At 38.8% G+C, this 25,946-nt stretch overlaps 1 protein-coding gene across 12 annotated transcripts in view; it reads left to right on the plus strand.

Annotated features, from left to right (window-relative positions):
- GAB1 (GRB2 associated binding protein 1) overlaps positions 1-25,946 on the plus strand; it is a 101,776-nt gene that overhangs the window by 67,333 nt on the left and 8,497 nt on the right. For 9 of the 12 annotated variants that reach the window (XR_009968223.1, XM_062637280.1, XM_062637274.1 and 6 more), the window contains exons 3-7: positions 2,925-3,138; positions 6,385-6,465; positions 11,181-11,785; positions 13,971-14,056; positions 14,263-14,566. Coding sequence is in view for 11 of the 12 variants with exons in the window: in XM_062637280.1 (XP_062493264.1) it covers positions 2,925-3,138; positions 6,385-6,465; positions 11,181-11,785; positions 13,971-14,056; positions 14,263-14,566 (1,290 nt within the window). In the remaining variant the exon portion in view is untranslated. The remainder of the gene's footprint in view (positions 1-2,924; positions 3,139-6,384; positions 6,466-11,180; positions 11,786-13,970; positions 14,057-14,262; positions 14,567-25,946) is intronic. The other 3 variants (XM_062637275.1, XM_062637279.1, XM_062637277.1) reach the window with 2 other exon arrangements.

A 25,946-nucleotide genomic window follows, 5' to 3' on the forward strand; every position in this document is an offset into this window, starting at 1 on the left:
GTGAACTTTCTGGACACTGGGACAGTGTCACCTTCAATACTCGGTAACAATCAAGGGCAAATGGTTAGGATACGAACAGAATGAGTTGGTTTTGTGTCTTTGTAAATCAGTAAGTGTCCCAGGCTTGCTTTTTCTTTTTTGCACATTTTATGCAAAAGTTTAGTTTCCCTTCTCAGAAAGGAATTGGTAGAGCTAGGAAAGGTGAAGGGAAACCAGATCTGCAATGAAATGGCTCTGTACCAAGAAAAATTGAGCAGCACCAACTCACTAAAGCAGTGACAAAGTTATGTAAAGTTGGGAATGGGGATTATGAATAGGAGGCAGATGTTCTTTATTCCTCTAAAAGATTGAAGCTTAAGGATATCAAGTGAAACTCTCAGGCACCAGGTTTACAATAAAAGGAAGTTTTTTTTTCATGCCACACGTAATAAGGTGTGGAATTCACTGCCACAGGATGGTAGAGGTCAAAAATATAAATGTTCTCAAAAGAGGTAGGACAAATTTAGAGAGGTTTGTTAGTGGCTGGACAGCATAGACTGTGGATGCAGCCTCTGCCCTGGGGTGCCCAAAGCTGGGGAGCCCCAGAAGCGGAAGGCAGTGTGGCACGCTTGCCTTGCTGCTTCTGCTCAGCCTGTCTGAAACAGGCCACAGTTGGAGATGGCACTGTGGGCTTCAGAGGCTACAGATCTGAGCCAGTATAATTAGCCTAATGGTCTTCACCACCTTGCCTCCTTTCAGCAATTACAGGTTATATGCAGCATTTAATGTCTTTCACACATTCACACACTTTTTTCTTACTCCCCCAAGAAAGTAACGCTTTCTTTCTCCAAACATGGTGGATACATCAGTTCTTTTTCAAGCATCTTGATTTTATTTTTCCCTGGAAAGTTACCATTGAGTCTTCTTACTCTTCCTGGAAATGCTAGTGTGTGGTCCGTTTAAATGCATCAGCCTCATGTAGGCATGCATCTTACTATGTACCTGTCGAGATCTCCTGACTACATGTGGTCTAAATTGACACACCCATCTTCCCTGAAAGCTGCAGGGACATCCTGTTTGATTTCTTTTTTTCCCCTGGTGTGAACTTGGCACCAAGCAAATCTAGTGACGTGAAGGTCATGCATATCCAGAGACAAAGAACAGGTGTGGGGACTGTTGTACACCAGAGCTCTTGAGGATCTTGTAAGTGTGGCCAAAGAATGATAGTGTATTCAGTAGGAAACCCATCTGCTCCACTTTTGCTCATCAATAACTTTACTTGCTTTTCTCAGTTCTGGAGGGGACAAGACAGAAAAAGCTGCTGCCCTTTCTCCCACTACCTCTTTGCTAGGAGCAAGAAATCCATACCTAGTAGATCTATTCAGCTACCTCTCTGTTCCTGCTTTTGAGCCTCATTTTTAGGCGATGAAGGAATATCTGTAGGTGCTTCAAATGGTCTCCTCCAAGCTCTTGAAATTCCTAAATGATAGAAAATTGTCCATGTTTTAATATTTTTAGCATGTAATAAAGAAAACATTTTTGTATGTGGGTACAGTCTGGTTTTGCCTTTGTTCTTCTAACTAGTTTGATGGATAGGTCAGGCACAAGCTTTTAAAAACTTTTTTAGGTTATCCTACCTTTTCAGGTAGGTTGAGTTGAGGAATTTTCATACACCTAGACTTCTTCCACCCACATGGGTGTGGTGGGATTTTAATTTCTGAGCCTGTGTAAGTGCTATGGGAGTTCAAAGCAAGTACTGCTGTTCCTGTTTCCATGTTTAAATCACTTGTACCTAGTGTACACAGAACTGGAAGCAGGAGGGCTGTGTTCTGGTCTGCTCATCTGGTTCTTCCCAGGATAGTTCTGGGAAGGAGAAGCTGGATGAAGTTAATTGGTTAGGGCATTACCCTGTAAGTCTAACAGGAGCAGCTTGCATTGGATAATAATATGTTCATTTAAGCAATGCTAATAAGAAGTGTCCATTCGTGGGATGTGCAAATTGGAATGTACAGTGAGTTGCAAGTACAAGGGAGCCTTGATAATTGAGGAACAATTTGCTTAATGATGTTGGTCTTAGTCAATGTATCATTACAAGGAAAAAGTGAAATGATCATTTAATGTTTGCCAGTCAATATTTTCCAGTCTCCCAGGTAATTTAATAGTCAGGATACATGTATTTGGAAGGAAAAAATGAAGTACTCTAGAATACAGATAAGTAGGAATTGGGTAAGAATTTTAAAGACTATTTAAAAAACAAAACACCTCCTCTCTCCTTCCCCTCTCTCCCCCCTATCCCACAAACTAAACCAAACAACCACAACTACTTCATTTGTTGCACTAAAATAAAAATCTGGGGTATGTAATGATGGGGGCTTAGTGGAATATGGTACCTCTATTGTATCTCTGCATTATTTTTATAGTTGTGAGGGCTCTTCCATTGCAAAAGCAGTGTTTTTCCTGTTGCTTTTAGATCTTGAGAGGTGCCAGTTCTTAACTGGTGACTAATCTCAAATGCTGAAGTGACCTTAGTCAAAAACGGATGAATACATGCAAGTGCTGACTCAGGTTACCATATTCAAGTAATAACCTATGGGCCTTCGTCTGCCCTTGATTAAAACAGATTTGTGTTCTTAGCTGTCTGACTGCAGCTGTTAGCATCTTTCTTCTTTCTGTGTCTGGAAAACAGTCATTAAATAAGGCATAACCTCTAGTTCCAAGGTATACCTAGGAAATTGATTACAGTTTGAAAAAATATAGATATTATATATGATATATATAAGTATAAATACTCTGAAAAATATTACTATCCAAATGTTCTTATAGCCACTGATTTTACAGTTTTGAATTAAACCCCTGACTTTTCTCATCCTCTGTCAATAACTTTTTATGTAGCAATGTAAGACTCTATTCACTCTAAAAAGAATGCTTTGCTTATATGTTTGCAGATGCTGTGAAGCCACCGGTCAGTTCTTTACAACCATCTGCTGAGTTACCCTTGCCCATCAATGCTTCACCACCTTCCATGCAAGCAGAATCTTCCCTACCTCCCCCCTATCAGCTTATTAACATCCCCCCATTGGAGTCTTCCTCTGGTCAAGAAGATCCTCAAGACTACCTACTACTAATAAACTGTCAAAGTAAAAAACCTGAGCCTATGAGGTAAGTGACCTTTTTTTTTAAAAAAAAAAAAATCGAAAAACACTCATTTGTATTACAGGCTAAGAATATTTGGTTAAAAGCACTTTTTTATTGCTGAGTCATTGAACATTTGGGTGCACATATCGGGGGGGGGGGGGAAGCTGCCTGTAACTCCTTGCTTCTTTTGTTTCTATGCTTGAACTTTTTGCAGCAATAGTAAGTTGTTTGATCAGTGCTAGGCCCATGCTGCATTATTGAAAAGTGCAGACAGAAGTTGCTGATACGAAATGTCAGATAAATGCAGTGATTCCAAGAATTTCATTGTAGTGATACGTGGCACAGAGCAGATAAGTACCCTTTCTTTAACACAATCTGGTGTCTTTAGTCCAGCCAAGGACTAGAAGAAGCTGGAGAAATTTAGCCTTTCTCCCTTCTGCGATTTAGTGTTCCAGTTTTCCCAGTTAAAGCTTTCATGGAAGGGACTCAGTTAAAACATGCTGATATTTATCATCACCTGCCAGATTACCACATCTGAAAATAGCAATCCTCAAATGGCATTTGTTGACTATTACTAACATGGTTCAGACACTCAAGCATGAGTTAAAAGACAATTATTTTATGACATTTTAGAATGTATGAGACTTAAACCACTTAATTTCTGTTTCCTAAATTTTAACTTCTTCCAAACAACAGAGATTTAGAAACAAGCTTCAATAAACCTTATTTCTTACTAAATGAAGAGTAACCGTACGGTTAGTTCTCCAGAGAAGTGTGCAATAGGAAATTTTAAGGAAAGAATTGAGAACTTCTACTGAATTAAAAGTATAGTTATTCCTCCAGCTGATGCTTCTAACTAAATAGATGTACAGCATCTCCTGCATCAGAGGATACTACTTTTATGGTAGCTACCTGGGAAATACCGCTATGGTTTTTCAGAATAGAACATGGTGTCTATCCCTGAAGCAGGCTGTCCAGGCACTTGGTGGAATCTCCATCTTCTGAGATTTATCAAAAAAAAACCCAGCATACAAAACAACCGCAAATGAACTTGGCTAGACAAGCTCCTGAGGAGCCTCACCTTACTCTGAAGTTGGCTTTGCTTAGAAGTATTGGAAGAGCTGGACCAGATAATCTCCAGAGGTTTCCCTTCCAACCTTAAATTTTCTGTGGGAGAAACTTATACATCTGTCTGGCAAGCTTCTTTCCTGCAGCAATTTAAAATAAAATCTGCTGGGATATTTCCAGGAAATTAAACACAAAATGTCATATTCTTTTTGCAATTGCAGATAAGTACATGGGAGGCTGAGGAAAGATTCCTTTGAAAATGTTTGCATGAGTACTTCATGTACTCCCTCAGGGCCATATCTTTTAGTTGTGGTGCCTTCCTCATCAACACCTTGATGCTTTTCCAGTTTTACCTGTGCCATGTGCTCTTCGTTCTCTGGCATTTTTTATCTTGCTCTGTTGTGCCTGCGGAGTTTCCTGCTCTGTTTACTGATGATTGCACGGTAGAAAAGTATCCACCCTTTAAAATCTTTCTTATAAAATAGAGAAATGAGCCTCCAGTTTCCCCAGAGCATGGAATGTGCAGGTTATAGGCAGGACAGCATGCCCCAAAGTGTCCTGCAAGAGAAGGAGAAACCCAGTAGCTGCTTTTTCAGTGTTAAAAGTTCAAGTGATTAGTGATGTTTAGAAGCTGATGGTGCCTGAAAGGTATGTTCACCGTTCCTGCCAGTAGTATTGTTTCCTGAATGGCTTGGCAGAGAAATCTTGACTTTCCATTTTGGCACCCTGGCTCATGAGAAATGTGTCTGCCTGTTTGCTTCTGCAAGGGATGGGCACAGAATGTATTTGTAACACCAGCACATGAAGCATGTTTTTTGCAATGATTAAGGCTGGGATGTATAACTGACCTTCTCACATAAGTTTGACAGTTGTGTGACATATGGATTAAGTAGGAGGAGTAAATAAGGGTTAAGTAGAAGGGGTCCCCTTTCCTGGTCTCCTTACGCAAAACATGGCAAGGTGTAGCATCCAGGTAGCCTGCAAGATTTCTTGAGGAAGACACTGGTGACACAGGAGAGAAGGTATTTGGGTGTTCAGAAGGCATAAGGTCTAGGAGACATAAAATGCCAAGGGAGCTGAGAAAAAACTGAACAAAGTCTTTGGGAGTGTAGAGGTTGTTTAAATAAATGATGTTTTTTATAGGAATATTTGAAAGCAGTGCAACATTGGCATTGTGATTACTGGGAAATTGTGTGGGCTTAGTGTATTATGTTTAACTAAATTCACTAAATAGCTATGTCCCTTTATTAAGAAGGCTGTAATAATGAAAATTCAGAATAATAGTAATGCTGGAGTTTCAGTTCCACCTAAAAGGGCTGTTTATGTTTCATGGTACAGTAGGTGTTCTCCTGGATCTGGGACAGTGTATAGGGGATATAGACCTTTTCCTAAGGAATTAGAGCTTTGTGTGTCTGTGTAGCAATGTTACTAAGATGATCAGTTAGAGGGCACACTGTGTAATACCCCAGTCCACATCCTTACAGGTGCATTAAAAATTAAGTGGTTGCATCGCTTTCCTGTTAATTTTCATACTTGGTACAATTTATCAGTATTTCCTACAACCTCTTTTCCTTAGTGTAAAGTGCAAAGCTTAACAGATGTAATGAAATAGGCAAGTATTGTTGCTCAAGTAGTAACAATACTTGAAATAAACAGTAGTTTATTTCTATCACTTTTCCCTTTAGACTTTGGAGTTGCCAAGAGGAAACTCTTCTGTTCTAATTTTGCATGTTGCTTCATAGGTAATCTGGGATTTTTTTTTTTTTTCAAGGCTTTGTGGTTCTTTGCCGGGTGAGGCAGGTAACTGTGGAACATAGTTTGGAAGTATCCAAACTGCCTCTCTAGAAATCTTTAAGAATTGTGGTGTTTCAGAACTAAGACCTAATTTTGAAATGCTTCATTAATGGTGTCACGGAACGTAGCATGTGCTGTTGTGAGAGTATCTCGGGCACAGCAATTTACAGCTGTAATAATCATGCTGTATTTTGTCTAAAATAGTTTTGTGCTCTGATCACTGTTGACTTGAGAAAAAGTATTGTTGGACTGCAGCATTTAGTGAGATTTGAAGGTTTGTATTTGAATTCTAAATAAGAAAATGCAGCCAAAGACAGTTTCCAACCCCCTTAATGTTCTGGCTTATTTGAGAGGTGTATTGGAATACTAAATGCTGTCTTCCTCATCTTTCCTGTGTGTATGAACCAGCCAAGGGTCACCCTTTCTCTCAGAAGAAGGGCAGGAATACCTGCTATTGGAAGATTTTGAAAGTAAAAAGATTCCACTGCAGTGAGTGAACAGTAGATGTTCTTGGAATGCGTGTGAGAAATTAATCACAGAGCCATTAACTTGCCTGAAAATATTGTTTGTTTGAGATGCGTCTTGCATGGTGTTCTGTGAGTTTTAACAGAAAAACTGTGTAACTTCGGCATCCATGGAAACAGAGCTGGCTTTTTATTTATTTATCTATCTAGTCACATGTTTACTATGCTTCTTGTTGCTGCCCCAGGTTGCTGGCTCACACGAGCAGTTCTGCTGCCACTTTCTTCATAGTATTCTGTTTAATTGGTCATATCGATTCCTGCAAATGGGAAAAGAATCATCTTAAAAGGATGAGTGGTTAAGCCAGACTGAATTACAGCATAATCAAAAATGGGATGATTACTTCTCAGACTAAAACACTTTAAAAACTTTTTTCCCCGAGTCCTTGTCAACAAGTATTTTTTGGTATGTGGAGACAGGCTTCTTATTGGGCTCCCTCTGCCTCAGTATCCCACCTCTTGCCAGTCGTGTTCACATCCAGTTCTTGTAGCTCAGCAGGCTCTACAGTCATCTCAATGTGTGTAAAGAGGTGTCCAGTCCAAGCTCTGAGTAAGGAATAGTTGGGTCATTTAGCAGAATTTGCAGTCATGTAATGCTAGCATGTGATAACACTGAATTCATGTCACAGTCATCCTCTGCTTATAAATAGTGAGGTGTTTTCATTGTGTTATATCCAACTTTGCCATTATTTTAAACTGAGGTGTAAAAAACAATCCTTATCTTAATAACCAATTGTTAATGGAATATTGAAAACAGTTGATTTTTTGTGTTGAACTGTTCTGAAGTATGTGTGGAAAAGAAAGTTAGCTGAAACTTTGTGCAGAAGTCACCAAGCATCTTGCATCTGAAATCCTTCTTTTAAAAAAATCAGGAGTCAAGTCAGTCCCTGAACTCCAGTCCCAACCTTGAGGTAACAGGAATCAGCTATGTGTTGTACATCTTCAAAATTGTGCATGGTGTTCCTATCATGATCAGCGGTTAATACTGACTTTGAAAACCAGTTAAACTTCACATGCAGAGTTCCCTGTCTTTATTTGGCATAAATTGCTTTCTTGGTCCGTGTTTCAGAATGCCTTCAAATTTTTGGCCTTTCAAACTCAGGTTGGTTAGAGCCCATTCATATTTTGAAAACTATTTCAATAGACCAAGAAGTTGATTCCGAAAGATTACTTTTAAAATAATGAATTAAATCAGAAATGCCCTCTTATAATGAGAAATTTTAAGTTGTTGCCAAATAACAGGCCTGGCTGCCTCATGTGTCATGGTTTTTGAAAGTCTTACGTTTTTACAAGTGCTTGTGCTCAAGAGAGAAGCAGCAGCATTTGCTTAGACACAGGAAAACTCCTAAATTTAAAAATGCCAGCATTTGTTGCTTGCATATCATGGGTAATCCCCAAGTACTGGCATTGTACATGTGCTGTTGTTGCATTCTGAACTTGGGTTATAGCCTCTGCATGTTTTTGTAAGATAAATATAGTGTTTATTTCTGTAGTTTTGAATGTTTTCTCATTTCCAAGTATATCCTAGTCAACTGGAACTAACAATTTTGATTCTACAATTGACTGACAGTGTCCAGCTTCTCTAGACTGCCCAGTTTATTTTTACAGCATATAAAATGTAGATCACAATCCTTGCCACACTTGCTCATATAAAACACATGTGACTTTTGCTGAGACTTTGGTCTGAATGAATATCACAGAACCAGAAGAGTACATCTAAGAAGTGAGGAACTCCTGAATGAATCCTTCAAGTAAAGAGCAAGGGCTAAAGCAGGGGCTAAACTCAGTGTGTTACTAGTCACACGGTATGTTCACAATTTATTATGTACTCTGTAATCTCATGTAGTCCCTCCTGTACTATGTGTTCTATTTTTTGCAAGTGTGCTGAACTGCCAGTGGTTCAATAGTGAGGTAAAGTAAGTAAACTGTTAGCAAACAAGATATACTTCATGGTCAGCATCATAAGGATTGTAGGAACTCTCACTTCCTCAGTTGTGCCAAGGATAAATACTTAATGAGAACAATCCATCCTTTTTTTGGGTCTGGCAAACTAAATGTAGATCAGTATTCAAAGTCACCTAGAAACCAGTTCCAACCAGTGAGACAGAACTCAGATCAGTGTAGAAAATAATAACCACAGCAAAATTATTGTACTTTTTCTAGTGAAAACAAACCAAAACCACACACATGCAAAAAAAAGAAACCAAACCAAACAACAAAATGCAAAAAAAAAAAACCCTGAAAAAAACTATTAACAAGCCAGTAAAAAAAAACTTGATAAAATTAAAGCTGGAGAAGAGCTCTCATAAGCCATTTGGACTGATAGATATTGTATCTTTGCTATTAAACAGAACAAAAATCAGTTGGTTAGGTGAATGACATTTTTCTTTACTGCAGATGCCCAGTCTAAGGTAATCACATGGGCTCCCTTGATAGCTGTCAGAGAGGCACTTTGGGAGTGATTCGTCAGGTTTAGATGGATATCTAGGAAGAACAGATTGTGTTTCATGCAGTCTCCATTTCTCCAGTAACTGCCAAGGAAACCTAAATGAATAGCTAAACTGGATTCCTTTCTCCTCAGGTTGCCAGAACCCATGGAGACAAATCCAGCTGTCCCCTGAGAAGTGAAGTTTTGTGTGATCTTGTTGCCAAATTGAAATTTGAGTAATGAATTCTGGTTGTGATCACTTTGAGGTAGAGAGCCTCTTAAGAGGAAAAAGTACTTCTTGTGGCAGTTATGCTGTTGAATTTTAGGTGTCTTATTCCTCAGAAGTTCTGTGAACTGCATGGTCCATTTGCTTAATAGAGCCTATTAAGAGCTGTATAGCAGCTATTCATTGATGCACACGCATGCTAAAATATTTACATAAGTGTGTATGAATTAACACATTGGTATTGTGCTGTGGTAATGAAAACAGGAAATATGGTATGATTGATCAAAAAGTGTATGGACTGCATTAACAACTGTGTTAGTATTTTGCCACTGTCTTGGCTTTCATTTAAGCAAGGAGTCAGACTGGTAACAGAATTTCTTGAATTTCCCTGCCTGAAGCAAGGTAACTGGGGAAGCTAGGGAGGGGGGTAAGTGCAATGTGTTTACTTTCCATGGAAGTTTACTGGTACTGGTTAGTGCCAGTATTGCAGTGCTATTCTCATAAAAGATAGAATTTCCAGAGAAATAAAAGGATAACTGCTGTGCGGTTTTATCTAACAACACTGCCTTAATTCACATTCAAGGAAAAAAACACTCTTTTGCACATAGATCCTGTGAATTACACACACCCCAAAGAATCATAGAATAGTTAGGGTTGGAAAGGACCTTAAGATTATCTAGTTCCAGCCCCCCTGCCATGGGCAGGGACACCTCACACTAAACCATCTCACCCAAGGCTTCATCCAACCTGGCTTTGAACACTGCCAGGGATGGAGCATTCACAACCTCCCTGGGCAACCCATTCCAGTGCCTCACCACCCTAACAGGAAAGAACTTCCTCCTTATATCCAATCTAAACTTCCCCTGTTTAAGTTTTAACCCCTTGCCCCTTGTCCTGTCACTACTGTCCCTAATGAAGAGTCCTTCCCCAGCATCCCTATAGGCCCCCTTCAGATACTGGAAGGCTGCTATGAGGTCTCCACGCAGCCTTCTCTTCTCCAGGCTGAACAGCCCCAACTTCCTCAGCCTGTCTTCATACAGGAGGTGCTCCAGTCCCCTGATCATCCTCGTGGCCCTCCTCTGGACTTGTTCCAACAGTTCCATGTCCTTTTTCTGTTGAGGACACCAGAACTGCACACAATACTCCAGGTGAGGTCTCATAAGAGCAGAGTAGAGGGGCAGGATCACCTCCTTCAACCTGCTGGTCACGCTCCTTTTGATGCAGCCCAGGATACGGTTGGCTTTCTGGGCTGCAAGCGCACACTGAAGCCAGCTGATGTTCATTTTCTCATCAACCAACACCCCCAAGTCCTTCTTCACAGGGCTGCTCTGAATCTTTTCTCTGCCCAACCTGTAGCTGTGCCTGGGATTGCTCCAACCCAGCTGTAGGACCTTGCACTTGGCGTGGTTAAACTTCATGAGGTTGGCATCAGCCCCACCTCACAAGTGTGTCGAGGTCCCTCTGGATGGCATTCCTAAACATGCTATCTTTCTCCTATTTCTGTTCTTATCTATTCCTTTCTCTCCTTTATGTTTTTCAAACCTTTTTTTTTTTTTTATGGCCAGTAGGTAACCTCAAGTATGAACATAAGGGTGTTGCAGCAGTATTTTTTCCTCTAACATTTTTGCATACTGATTAGAACTAGCAAATTCTGTAAACCCAAGGATTGTGTATTATTTTTGCCTTTAACAGTGCCATTAAAGTACTGCTAGTTTGCAACATGGGTTAAAAAATATAAATTAAAAAATCCCCCATCCCCCAACAAACTCTGCCCCAAATTGGTGTTGTTTAAGTCACTTGCTTTATGAAACATAAACTTGTTGTTTAACTGCTGCTAAAGCTCCACAATTGTGTTATGTGTTTCATGTGCTTGGATTTATGTGTATATAGTTACTTAGGATCCTTAAAAAAAGGACTGGAAGAGACTGATAATTGTTTACATTTTCAATGTTTTGTTTATTATTCATAATGTTTGTTTTTCTTTGTATGTTCATCAACATTTTAATCTTACAATCTGATTTATGTGTAGATCTCATGCTGACTCGGCAAAATCCAGCTCTTCTGAAACAGACTGCAATGATAACGTGCCCTCCCACAAAAACCCTCCTCCGTCAGCGAGCAAGCATGCTGTGAATGGCTTTTTTCAGCAGCAAGGTGTCTACGACTCTCCTCCTTCTCGTACTGGACTGACACTGGCAGACTGCAGCCTTTATAACCTGCCTAGGAGTTATTCACAGGATGTTTTACCGAAGGCAGCGTCTCCATCTGGGACTGATGCAGAAGGAGAGCAACATGTTTTCAATACCCCATCAGCAACATCTTCATTAGATGCACAGATGAGACACATCTCCATTAGCTATGACATTCCCCCCACACCTGGAGGTACTTACCAGATTCCACGAACTTTTCCAGAGGGAACATTGTCTCAGACTTCAAAACTGGAGACTATTCCAGATATTCCTCCACCTCGGCCACCAAAACCTCACCACGCTGCAGATCGATCTCCTGTGGAAACATGTAGCATTAATCGCACTGCTTCAGACACTGACAGTAGTTATTGCATCCCTACATCAGGAATGCCGCCCTCACGCAGTAATACCATTTCAACTGTAGATTTGAATATCTTCCGCAAAGGTCAGTATTCCATATTTTATCCTGCTCTTCCAGAATTTTGTGTTAAATAATGTGATCTTGTGATGAATCATATGAATGGGCTGAATGGTATGAGAGGCATTTCTAGCCTTTAAAAACAAGCGTGTAGCCCTTTGCAAAGCAGTCTGTGGTTGCAGTGCTTTAAGTATGTGAGAAGAAAAGACTATTAAAATAAACCATCAAAACAGCAAAGCATAGAATGTTGATAAGGGATGTGTATTATATTGTGGCATTCAGTCTTAGCCACAAATGTTTGCAGACCTAGCAATACTTACGGTGTTACTCGTCTTCAGAAAACAGCAATGAAGAACACATAATCTTTTTTTTTTTTTTTTTTTTTTAATAACAAACTCATAGAGCTAAATTCAATATTTCTGTTACAAGTCTTTCAGAATAACCAAAGTAAGGCCGGCAGGTAGTGGTCCAAATGTGTGGAAGCTGAAAATGTTTCATGAAGGTTAATGGCACTTGGTGTATGCTCAGAGCTTTGAGATCAACCCTCATCTGGTGATCATTGCCACCAACCTTTATTTCCTTCCTTGTAACAGATGTGCATATGGCAGCTTTTAAGTAGTTATTCCTTATAGTCACCTAAATGTTGGTATTCCAGATGTGCTAATGAATTTTTTTTAGTGTTCTTCCTTCAGCAGATGGGTGTATTTCAGGTCATAGCAAATCTCGTGGAGCTACTTTTACTTGGAGAGTTTGGCATTTCTTGTTTTTTTTCCTGCCTTTTTTCATTCCTGTTCTTACTCTCTCAAATGCAGATTCAAGAAATGCATCGTACAGGTTGGAAAGCTGATATTTATTGTTATATAGAGCAGTTATTACAGTATTGTTAACTGCTCTTGGGCTAGGAGTTTTAAATTTTTTTGCAGGTTCCTGAGGCAGGCGGGCATTACAGTGTTATTTCTCAAGTGACATTTTAAACTGGTTAGAGTTCATGCTAAATATTAAGAGGAGATTTTAAAGGAGAATTGTTTGAATTGTGCTGAGTATGGGATGGGAGGATGAAATGTGGAAGGGGATGGGGACAGAGCTTTTAGAGGAGGCGATACACATAATGGATGTGATCATACAGGCACTCAGTAATATCCGGTTTGCCAGTCATTTTGTAGGCTAAGCATAATAATATTGGTGGTTGTTAGTGTTTTAAAATGGCAGAGTAACACCTTGAAAAAGCCTTATTTGCTCTGCTTATCTCACTTTGCTAAGTTTATAAGTGACTACTCCTACATTCTGGCTGAGATTGTTGGCCTCAGGAAGAGTAGCCTCTCTGAAAATACTGTTTTAATTTGGCTCTTAATAGCAAAGTGTCTGTTGTTTGTTTTTGTTTTTTTTTTTCTCTAAGGTGGAAATCTCAAAAAAGACCCCAAATGTTTGTCTTTTCTTTTGGGAAAAGGCAGTGTTAAACCCCAGAGTTTGCCCACAGTCTGCCTTGGCATCAAGGAGGAAGGGCATGCCTGTTGCAGGGAAAGGCAGCCTGTCTCCTACATGGGTGAGCAGGACCTGGGAGCCGAATGTCTCGTAAACATCACTGTGCACCAGAGAAACAGCCACAAAGCTGAGGATTTTCTTAATGGTGGCTGCCAAGACCCAGGCACCTGAAAATGGAGAGATGTATGTTTGTGTAGCAGTTTGTTCAAAGTGAAAGCCCCTGGAGACCGTACTGAAGAGCTGAGAGTAGGGATTCACCTGTTCCTGCAACAGATTGAATGCTGTTGAGTCAACATCTTCAAAGGGAAGGCTATTGAGTCAAAAAACCTTTCTCCAGATGCTGAGTACACCTGCTGTTTATTTTAGAATAGGTTTTTCATGAGGGCCCAGTATCTCAAATTAATTCTACACTTAATTCTTGCACCTGCCTATTTGAAATTAAGACTTAGCTGCTGCTTTAAAAGGAGAAATTACTTTTTTTTTTGTGTTTTGTTTCTTTTCTTGCCGTGGAAAAAAAACACCGTAAGATCTTCAGGTTGTGACTGATCAGTGCTAAGTTTGTTTGTGAAACACAGTCCTCTCAAGTATATAGATAAAATCTATATACTTCAGGAGGAGTATTTGTATGCTCTCAGAAGCAGACAGTAAATAATAACAGACTCTGGATGCCTGCTGCCAAGTGACAAGAACAGGGTTGATAAATAGCCACTTTCTCTTCTTGTTTCTTTAGAAATTAGTTCTCAAGACTGTTATGATATTCCACGAACGTTTCCGAATGACAGATCTAATTCATTGGAGGGCTTCCATAACCACTTCGTAAGTATGACTTGATCTGATGAGAGGCGACAGTGACAGTGCTTGAATGCTCTTTGTTCCCATGCAAAAAAGCAAGCTGTACAGCATTTGTGATTTTTCAGTTTCATTAGAATGTATTAATCTGAGTAGATTAGGTTAAAAAACTCGTATGATTCACAGCTGATTGCATAACTTATTTTGTTAAAGGCAATGTATGTTAATTCTAGAAAAACAGAAGCATGTTGACAGTGGGAAGTGTTTCAAGTGAAGAACTAGATGAAAATTATGTCCCAATGAATCCCAACTCTCCTCCACGACAGCATTCCAGCAGCTTCACTGAACCCATCCAGGAAACAAACTATGTACCAATGACACCAGGCACGTTTGATTTTCCGTTATTTGGGAAGCAAGTCCCTCCTCCTGCTCACATGGGTTTCAGGTCCAGTCCAAAGACACCTCCCAGACGATCAGTACCTGTTGCGGAATGTGAGCCACCGCCAGTGGATCGGAACCTCAAACCAGACAGAAAAGGTGAGGAAAATCTCCCATTTGACATTGATTTTTACATCTAAAAAAATAACATAGCTCTCCCAACTTCTGGTTGGTGGGAATTATTTACTTTTAGAAATTCTAACAAAATATTCTTATCCTATGAGATAACCATGACACAAAGGAATCCTAGGATTATTTTTAACCATATTAAAGCATCACAATAACAATGCCACATCCAAGCATAGGTTTAAAGTTTATTACTGTAGTTACTAATGCAAAAATGGCACAGAATTACTAACACTCAGAAGTATGAGGTTTAGTCTTTATATGTAGAGGACAGCCTGACTTGTGATGGAGGGAGCACGCAAGACGTTGGACAGAATACAAATTGATAGCCGTAACAGTGCTTGGGACAGGATCAGTACACGTTTTCGTTGTATGAAGTAAAAGTTTTAAATAACTTAGTTAACTCTCTTAGGTATTTGCTTTTGATGTAAACATGGTTAGAAGAAATTAATCATTACTACAAGAATGAGCTGTATATTGTGCTGCTTTTTTAGTCCTACTCAGAAGTATGCAATAGTCTTACAAATTCTTACCTAGAATAATTCTAACAAATGAAGAAAGAATTATATGGAAGAGATAGTGTTTGCTACTAAGTAGGTAATGTTAAGTTCTCATTTCAGTCTGTAAAAGCAAGGAAAATCACTTGTTGGAGCTGCTTATCTTAAATGTTAGTGGCCACATGGGGCAGTCACGGGAAGATGTTTAGTGTGTGGGCTGTGAGTTTACCATGTAAATCTTTTCATTGGGATCTGAATGGGAGGAGGGAATTGCTAATTCAAGCCTGCTCTAAAGATATGTTTACTTTATCACAGAAGCTGGGTGCCATGCTTATATTGAAATTTGTATAAACAGTAGTAGGTGATAATTTCCTTGACTTCATAGAGTGTGGTAGATTAAACAAAGTCATACAGCAAAAGGAAAACTAGCCTTATGTGGAAATATTTTAAACTGCTGAGTATGTGTAAGATGACTGTTATGAGTCTGAGGAAATTGCAACAACTTCAGTGGCAAAATTGAAAAAACAAAACAAAAACCAAACCAGCCTTAGGGAGGCCCCTCAAAGCTATCCTAAAAAATTAATCTCTTAAATCTGGTGTGTACTAGATTTACTTTTACATAAAATAAGGATTATTTGGGTGACAGCTGTTCTTAAGAAACAAAGAAGATACTGCTGTGATGTGTCTATAAAAGATATTTATCTAAAGAATCACTAATAAATAGCTTAGACTTTCCAGTTTATCTAAAATGTTTTATCAGCCAGCCTGTCAGAAATACAGGCAAATGCTTATTTCTCTACCATGCAGTTTTTCAGACAAGATAACTAACTTTCTTGTAGAAATGAGAACTAAAGAACATTAGGTCAAATGTCTGCACTATTCTATATTCAAGTAATCCAAAATAATATGCTTGAAAAAATAGGATTTACATTGAGAATTGATGACTTTATTTTGAGGAAGACTAGATGGCATATATTCAGGTGACCTAAAATATCTGCTAATTAAACCTTTAATTTAGTATTCTTACCACTAAGTGAAAACAGCCTGTAATTAAGTGAAGTAGATAGTATCACTGTGATATAGATGAGCTCAGCGTGAAATGGGAAGTATGACATCTCATTTTGGCTGTCTATCTTCAGAAAACAAGGCATGGTCTTTTTCAAGACCTTGGCTCTCTGCTTGTGTCTAATTGTTTCTGTGTTACCAGTCAGTTTTGTTTAGTTCTTATGAAATAATGGACAGTAACAGATTAATGAAAGCTGATACTGGAAAATATTCTTAAGATAAACACTGGACTGCTTTAATATGTTTTTGCCAACAGGTCAGTTTGTGTACTTTACTGATAAAATGTTTGACCCTCAAAAGTAGTAAACCTACATGTGGAAAAGCTGCTTACTTCTGCTGAGGGCAGTGTAAAGCAGTCACAAAGATGTCTGCTGAGGCAGCATTGTTGCTCTTGCATCTCTCTTCTTGAAAGGAATTCATGTTTCGCATTCTAAAAGCCGCTTACCTAACTCAAACAAGTGCATGCTTTACATTCTACCATGTGGCTTTTTCAGCTTTCAAATTCTTGTAGCAACTTCTATTATCTGCTTGTTTCTGATTATATAAATGTACTACAGTGGTCTTCTGCTAAGAGTTAGTGCATAGAAAAAGATCAAGTTGGCTAGTAGATTCATTAAAACTTTGGCAGAAACAGTAAGGGAGGAAATGGTACATACGACACTTACCTTCTTAGTCTTGCTCCTTTAAATATTGGGAAGATTTTAATATGCTATTAGTTCAAGAATTTCCGTTTCACACCACTGTGGCTTCTCTAAAAGACGGTGTTGCAGCAGAGATCAGGTGTGTTGGTGATAAGGCCTTCAGGTAGATTGAGGGCCCATCTCATGTTCTGTCTGAAGAAGCTGCTGTATCTTTCTTATTCATTAAATTGCTGCAAAAATACTGTTTGCACTTCCTCCAAGTAACAATTCCTATTGGTGGCCAGCCTTGCTAGTGATGAGTCATTATCATCTTTCACATGAGCATTAGCTGTAGCTCAGTAATGTTTCTGTGTGGACCAGGGAAGTTTGTTAAGTTCAGTGTTAAAAATACATTTGTCAGAGAAATAATGCAGTGAAACTAGCACGTAAAGAAATAATTCACTGCTTTTTTGTTGTCAGATTGCTTAGTATCTCCCCTATTTTTCTCTGGTTTAAGGGCTAACTGCTTACAGGCAGTATAGTTTGGCAGAGGTAGAAAATGGAGGACTGGGTGATGCCAGTGGCTGTTGTTGCATATAGCCTGCTCTCCCCTTTGCTGTTTCTGTTTTGTAAATTTGAGGTGAAACAGATACTCCGTTACTTCTGGTTCTGCTGTCTTTGCAGAGTAATGTGTCAGGCAGCAAGGATCTTGGCAATGTGTCTAACAGTAGTAGTGACTATAAGCACCTGATGTTCTGGGTAAGTTGTAAGACTGTTAAAATTCTCCCAACTTCTAAGAAATAGGTATGGTTATATAGAAATGAGTTATGAAAATCAATAATATAGGTAAACTAGATGTAGCTAATAGGTCTAAAATTCACTAAAGTACATGGACAGTCTTCTGAGGAGGGTACTTGTACAGCCCTGCTGTGAGAGCCTGAGGCTCTTCAGTCTAACCACCTGCAGGAGTAGCCTGGGCCAGGAGCCATACTGAACTATGAGATACCCAGTGTTTTTTCCCACCTGTTTGTGAAAGAGGTTTGCTTTAGAAAATGGGTAAAAATAATAACATATGAAAGAAAATATTTATAGCCTTGAAATTACACTACATTTTCATGTAGTTTCGTTTTTCTAGCTCACAGCTGCTTCTGTAAATGCTTACAGTACTTTCTGGAAGTCTTGAAAATCATTTCAAAAGATGGTGTTGGCTTCCTGCCCTTGTAACTTTAATTCAAATGCTTTACTATTTCTTTAGGGAAGCATACCAAAAGGTAAGTGATCTATTGCAGGTGTTTTTCTGCATTCACCTCTAATTGAATGACAAAAATGTTTTTCTTCCTTTGTTTTATTCAAGGTGCTATGTCTTTTATGATAAAGAATCATTGTCTATATTGATTTTGTATTTCTGCTTTTTGGCTGCTTTAGTTTGCCATGGTTGCATGTAGTCGTAATGCTAAATTGGAAGCATTGTTGCTGCAGAAGGCTCCAAGTGGAAGAAATACTGCATCCATCCATGCAGTTGGGTCTTGTTCTCTGAATTGTTCAAAGACTGTGACTGGTTCTGCCACAGAGCAGTCATGTGACATTTGTTTGACGTCACATGTTGCTTCCTCAAAAAGCCATTTATTCAAGAAGCAGCAGTAGAATTAAAGGTGCCCCAGTGCATCCTGCGTACCCAGAGTCTAGGGAAGTGAAGACTCCCTGGACAGAGAGGGGCAGCAAAGAAGAGCCATGTTTTCTGCTCCACCTCATACTTTCCCTGGGGCTCTTCAGACTGTTTGAAAAGGGTTGTGATATGAGGCAGTGTATCCTGTGATCTCCATCCTGCTCACAGTTTGTGGGACTGTAGTGAGCGTTTCATCGCACCACAGGGAACAGCTCTGTGTCGGGAAGCAAGTCCCCGGTGCCTCTGCTGGGAGTCCACGAGAAGGCTTTAGGGCCTGACAGAGGTCTGTGAGTCTAGACAGCTTTAATCTTCAGTGCAAATGTGATGTAAGTCACAGATCAAAGCAAGCGCATGGTCAAAAATAAAAGGGGGTGGGGTGTGAGTTGTTTTTTCTAGGTCAGGAGGAAGCATTTGAGTGATGCAGCATTTGGGAGATTGGAGGGTGTTTGTGTGTACAGCGCATCTGCAAAGTTCAAAGCTCTTAAGAAGTACTTGCTTGCCATTTCAACTGAAAAAACATAGGTTTTTTCTATATCTGAAACAAACAGTTAAGTCAGCGATGGAATTGGTGATGGAGGAATTTAGTTCTTCAGAGTCTTGGTTTGATGCTTTGCTTACTGTAACTTTATAACTTCTGTTTTCTAAGGGGCAGCAAGCATGTGTCTGTACCAAAGTCATTCTTTAAGGTTTTGCAAAGAGATACATGAACCGTGGGCATGTGGCTGAGTTAACAATTTATGACCATGGTGGAATGGAAAATCGAAAGCTAAATCTCATTCCTTTGAATGTCGTGTAACACTGCCATTTTTGTAATGGTTTTGACCCATAGTACTTGAACTCTCTCGTAAAGTTTTTTTAGTTTAGCACAGATCCTAGTTCAGGGTCATAGGAAGCTGTTACAAAACTCAGGATCAGCAGGTGGATCACCAACAGAGGCAGTAAAGAACTTAGAATTCCCAGTTTATAACTTGGTACTGGATTTTGCTCCACTTGTCTTGAATAATGATTGTATTTGCCCAAATATTGTTAGAGTTTAATTGCATTTAAGATTACCTTAAGCAAGATTTTCTGTCCTAGTTTTACATTGGATTGCACAGGTTATTTAGCAGTGCACTAGTGTAGTGCATTGCAAAGATAAGCAGAAGGCTTATCTTTCAACAAAACATATTAGCTTTTAGTCTGAGGTGCTTCCTGCAACTTGAGTCCATACAATTGCTTTTACAAGAGACTTCTGCTTGGCCTCAGTAATTGTCAGCCCAGCAAGTGGTAAGCTAGGATTTAGAGACAGTGAATGATGCAGATATTTCTTTTCATGCCAACAAGATACCCTGTTGAACCTTGAAAAATAAAAAACCAACAATGTAAATCAAGGGAGAGGAAAAAACTTCTCATGGGGCTGGGACTTGTGATTGTTTTAAAAAATTAAAAAAAAAAAAAAAAAAGAAATCGGGTTGGTTTTCGTGTAGATTTTTCTCATTTAAGATAAGACATAATTTGTATTGTTAAACCACAAATACATAGCTTGCTTATAAAATGTGGCTTTATCTTTGCCGTGGCTACTCACGAGCATCTCCCAAATGGATTAACTTAATGGAAAATTACAATTTTCCTTATTTAAGAGCATAGGCCCACTTTGAATAGGTAGTTGTGTACAGGGCTTTCACATGTCCACATCCTGAGATGATTCTGGATGATCAGCATAATCGCCTGTTGTTCTGGTGTAGCATGATGCTATAAGAAATCCAATAAGAAATCCAAGCAAAGTAGGTAGTTATTAAGGAAATAAAGACCCCTCACTAATTATTACATTAGTTATAAATAGCCTAGTGAACAGTTTCCTTCTTAAATATTTACATGTCTGAATGTCTGTAGTTGGACAGCGTGAATATATATTGCACATCCTATTACAGCAGGAGCACCACACCATGCTGAAATAAAACTAGAGAGAAACAGTTAAGGCACTTGTGTCAACAGGAGCTGGCATTTCTTTAAAAGTAATAATAATTAACAGTTGGCAGCACTGCAGTGTTCTATGCTATCATGATTGTCTTGCATATTCTTAAATAAAGGATCACTCATTTGCTCAGGCTTTAAGGGCAAGTAGGGATTGAAAAACTGAGTGGTGATTTTAATCAGCAGCGAGAACTGAAGATCTGCTGCAAAAGAAACTAATTTTCATGATGACTTCTCTGAGCAGAAGTGCTGTTCATTTTGCTGTTAAGAAATCCATGCATTTCATCCTTCCATTTACTCTTGGAAGTTACACCTCCTGTTCGTTTCGCTTAGGAATTAAAAAAATAAGATTTGGGGGGCTGTTTTGTTGCTTCCTCAGAGTTCTGAAAGCAGGTTGAGTACTAAATTATTATTTTCTTCCTTCTTTTTCCCTCCCCACCCTGAGCTCCACTGACTTCCATTTAGCTGAAAGTTACACTTCCTCCATGGCTATACTGAAACACGTCTGCAAGGCTAGTTTTTACTTAATAGCTTTAAAGGAAATTTATATAGCTCCTTGCTATGATACACCAGTCCTTAGCTTGCAGCTGTTATTTGTCTTACAAAACTTTGAAACAACAAATAATTTCAAGTAAAGACTTCTTTCAGATGGCTGCATCACAGCTGCAAAGGAAGCTATGGTTTACTGGACAGAATGGTTTTAAAATTAAACATGAATTTTCTGAACATCAGCTGCCAGACTTGCTCCAATACTAGCAGTAGAGATGGCAGCGTTGAACTCTGAAGATGCTAGGGAAAGCAGGAATAAACGAAAGTGGATAACAATGGCCTTTTTTTTTGTTTCTCCATACAATTTATCTTTCCTTCCCTGTGTGCATTAAGCACATTAAGCAGGTTTTGATATACATGTGTCATGGCTTTTTTATAGAGTTAATGTTAGGCTTGATTTGTCCAAGGAACAAGTTAAACTCTATTAATTTTCTGTGTTTTGTTCAGATAAATAAAAACAAAACAAAAACAAACAAAAAAAGGGTGGAGGAAGTAGTATCCCTTGGACTTCATGAATATTAGTGCAGCTTTAAACCACTATTCAATAAACACTTCAAAACACTGCTTTTGTCTTGAAACACTGGTCTTGCTACTAAATGCTTTTAGTTCATCATGCTTTGATGGCTTTTAAAATACAGACATACAGAGGTACTCACAAATTAGAGCAGTCGAATAGTATTTCTATGATTAATAGTTTTGGTATTCTCTGAATAGTTTTTATGGCATTTGACAAATATATTTTGAATACCAGTGAACGTCAGCGGTCGGATGCTGTTGGACTTCTTTATAATCAGATACTTTTTCCAATTAATTCTTAATTTCTGGAGCAGACAAAGTACCAGTGCTCTGAGGAAGTACTTTTGAGAAGTTAAAGATGTGTAAGAAAACTGAAGAGTCTCTCTTTAGATGATTGATTCTTATATTTCCGAATATTAAAAGATTAAGTTTATTTCAGTTTGGTTTTACTGTCCTTAAGATACCATCTACATGGTATCACTGGCCAGAGCCAAGCATATTATTGATATTCCTGTTTGTTGCTGGGTACTAATATGGAAATGGGTATGAATGTTGTATAACTAAATACATGTTTCTAATTAGAAGTACCTTGGCAGGAAATAGTAGTAATAAAAACAGAGATGAAAAAGCAATTCAGGATATTTCTAGAGCTCTTGTGCTGAAGACAGTGTACTCAGGAATCAGAGCTCACTGAGGTGAGGAAGAGAAGGAAAGAGGGAGGTTATTCTGCAAAATTGAAAACCAAATAATAAACCCTGTGGGAATGAAACCATGAGGTTTAACCTTGTTTTTTAAGGAAAAAAATCTACAGTGGTTCTGAGTACTGGAATTCTGGGACTTAAGTGTTAATTTCAGTTTCCTCTAATTACAGAGAAGGTGGCAAAACATGTATTTTTTAGATGGAAACAAGAAACTGCTGTTAGTTATGTCTGTCTGAAAGTACTTCTGTGGATGCAGGACACTTCAGTGGCTGGTTTTGCTTTTGCCTTTCCCCTTCCCATTCCAAGTAAAGCACTGCTCTAGCATTCCTGTGTCTGATCTCCTTGTTTCATGAGGATTAATCCTGTTGGCCAGGAAACAGCATTAACAGATCGCATATGTCTTGAATTTTGTGTCACGTTAGTAGATTTACCTTAAAATTGTAAGTCCTAAATAGCTGGTATTTAAATAGAGCATTGGTCTCTTTTGTTGAGGATATTTGCAGTTTCCCGACATAAAATCCCTTGCCAGCAAGCAGCCAGTCAGAAAAGAAGCATTCTGAACAGAAATCTTGCTTAGCACTAGTGCTTCAAGCCCAAAACCTGAAAACAAATGAGCCTCTTCAGCAAGTGGCTTACGTTCCCAACCCCAAAAGTGTTAGGACCCACCTACTCTGATGCAGGAATTTGCTGTGGTGGAGCTCCCTTTCCCCCTATCATTATATTCCAAGTCTTTTATGGAAAACAAAAGGAGAGAATACATTAGCTGATAGAAGAACCAAAAGTTTTTTCAGTTTAAACCATTACTTGAAACAAACCATGTGAAATGGACTCTTCTCCTGATGACTCCTCAGACAAAGGCAGCATTGACACACACCAAGATGCCAGGAGCAGAATTCATGCCATCTGAGTGCACTCTAGTGCTAGATCCATAATCAGTTGTTCTGCTTGGCAGTTTTTACAAGCAGCCATTTGTTAGAAAAATAGACTTCATTAGTGATTTTTCAGCTCAGAGTGCCCTTGACAGGACGTGCAGAAGCTGAGCTTCTCTCTCTCCTGGTTGTAGCGCTTTGCATTTCACAGGTGGTAACTTGACTGAATGGTGAAAACATCTAATTTTCACTACTTGTTTGGTTGGTTTCACTTGGCATAACTTATTTGGGGTTTTTTCTTTTCCCTTGTAGGTTTGCATCCAGTGGTATTACAACATAGTATATTTCCTTTTCAGTTAAAACAAACAAACAAAAAAAACAAAACACAAACATATATTTTACATTTTTTTTAAACCCAGATTTATCTTTCCCAGAATAGGTAAATTAATAGTGTTGTCTTATGTGAGTGCCTAAACATTAGATGAGGTGGATTTGGGTCTATGGGCCTAAACCACAGGAAATGCATTCCACATTACTGCTGGCGTTGGAATGCTGTATGGAGCCAGGTTTTCCATAGAGATCTACTGTCCTTCCACCTTTACTAAGCTGATTTGAAGAACAGCCTGTGACACTTACTTCTAGTGATTATTTCTGAATAGAATAGATGTTGGAGACCTGACTGCTGTTCAGGTGTGAGCTCATGTTACTTTATCTTCTTAAATGGGTAAAAATGGGGTGGGGGAATTCTGTACTGCAGACACAAATAAGTAACCTCGGTTTTGTGATTGTGATCTCCCCTACCCTTTTCCCTTACCTGTTGTCAAGTCTTCTCTGTTGCACAGTATAAGGTTCTTAACAGAGATTGGGACTTTGGTTTTTGTTTTGTAGCGAGGAGGGGAAAAAATAACCCTATGCAAACAGTTTAAGTCTCTGTGACGTATTAAACTAGAGAAATTGCATTATCTTGGCTGGTTGGTAACAGTAAGCTGTTTTGACACCAAATTTATTTAGGTAGAACAGTCTTTCAGCAGCAAGAGAGGAAAGCTTAGTGAGTTTATTTTATGCTGGAACATCTTGTATGTTCTTGTTTGGTGCAGAAGAGGAATATTATAGGGACCTGCACTTACTTTAATAGCTCTTCTGAAAGTCTCAGAACGGTTCGTAAGTGCTAAATTAAGTATGGTGTAGGCAGTTACATAATGTCCACGTTTTACAAATGGAGGATAATCATAGTTTATGAAGGTTAGCTGCACGAGACCACATAGCATCATTAACAGAAGTAGAAATAATGAATCATAGCCCTGAGTTCCTTGTGCTTATCTTCTCTGTTGTGGGTTTCAGGCACTTCAGTGTATGTTTGGCTGTAAGAGCAGAGAGGTTGTAAAATACACACTGGTTAAGTAATTTCATTAACCCTGTTACCTCTGCTGGATTTCTCACTGTACTTACGAACTGTGCTCACAGGTCAATGCATTGATTGGAATTTTAAAATGAGTTGTATTGGGCCAATTTTCTTTCATATCAGATAGTTTTGTATTCCACAGTTTTATAAATATGATTAGGTAATGATATTCAGCATCAAGTTGTTTTTATAAGAGGTGTTTGAATTTCAATTTTTACATTTGTTCTATCACTTTTTAAAATCATGGCCTTTTTATACAGTCAAGCTTTTATCACAGTACTGTAGGCAAGGTACTTAAGAATATCAAATCAGCTCAGAATGAACTATACCAACTCGTTGGGTCGTGCTTTTGACTTGGCTCCAGTCAACAACATGCTTTATAGAAATGCTCTATGTACCACTTCACAGTCTGGGTCTTTGGGCAACATTGCCCAACTGCTTGGCCTTGTCATCAGCACTTCAAGCCATCTGATTTGGAAATTGGAAAAGAACTGTGTGAAAATCTTTTCATGTCCTTTTCTTTTTAAGGAAGTTGCTATGCAGCACTACTAGTCAATTAATACATTCTGTCTTAATTGCATGTTCTTTTAGTAGCACTGTGTGTGGAAGTGAGGATACTATACGAAACCTTTCTTTTTATCTATCTTGTTGTTACTTGATTATTCCCAATACTTCAGTGATAACATTAATAGAGCACTTCATATGCAAAACCCTTGGGGTAGAGATTTGCAAACTTCTGGCATTTGTTGCCAAGTCTGTGAAGTTTATTTCTTGCAAAGCATTTTCACTCAGTGCTGTTAACACCAGCCCACGTCTGGGGCTGTACCAGTCCTTTACCATTTTATGCTGTAGGGCAACTTTCTAACATAATCAGACTTAAACTTTTCATTTGGTTTATTGTAAAGATTTACCTTTCACATGGCTTCTTGGTGTACCTCTTGAAGGCACTTGCCTTTTCCAATATTAACTATATGTTAGGTAGACTTTCATGAAAGGTTAGGGTTATTATGCATTATTGATCTTATTCATTTAAAATAGACAGCGTGACCTGAAACACTTGCAGAGTTTGGTCGACTAGCATAAGAATTTCCGTGTTGGAAGAGGAGTTGTATTACTGCCTGTGGGCAGCTTATTAACTCTAATGTTCTCTTAGTTTGTACTCTCACCTTGTTACCAGATTCATCTGAAGTGTTTTATTGTGTGGTAGCACAACAAAAGAGAATGTTATGCTAAAACATGATGGCATGAAAGCGTATGATAGTATAACATACCGGGGAATTATTAGTGCATCTACTGCACTTGCAAATAATTATATACAATTAAAAAGAAGTTTAGAGAATGCAATTTTATGACAGTTGTTTTTGGTGGAGGTTGGGTTGTGCTGTCGTATGGGGACAGTATATAGGGGGAGCTTGGAAAGAAAATCCTCCTGTGTCTGCAGGGTTGGAGACTTTTTGGTACAAACAAATGTAGTCCTCTGGGAACAAGTACAATGAATTCTTTGTAGGGAGATAT

Source organism: Pezoporus occidentalis, unplaced genomic scaffold, assembly GCF_034315485.1.
Source record: "Pezoporus occidentalis ecotype Australia unplaced genomic scaffold, CSIRO_AGI_Poc_V1 ctg51, whole genome shotgun sequence".
NCBI lineage: Eukaryota > Metazoa > Chordata > Aves > Psittaciformes > Psittacidae > Pezoporus > Pezoporus occidentalis.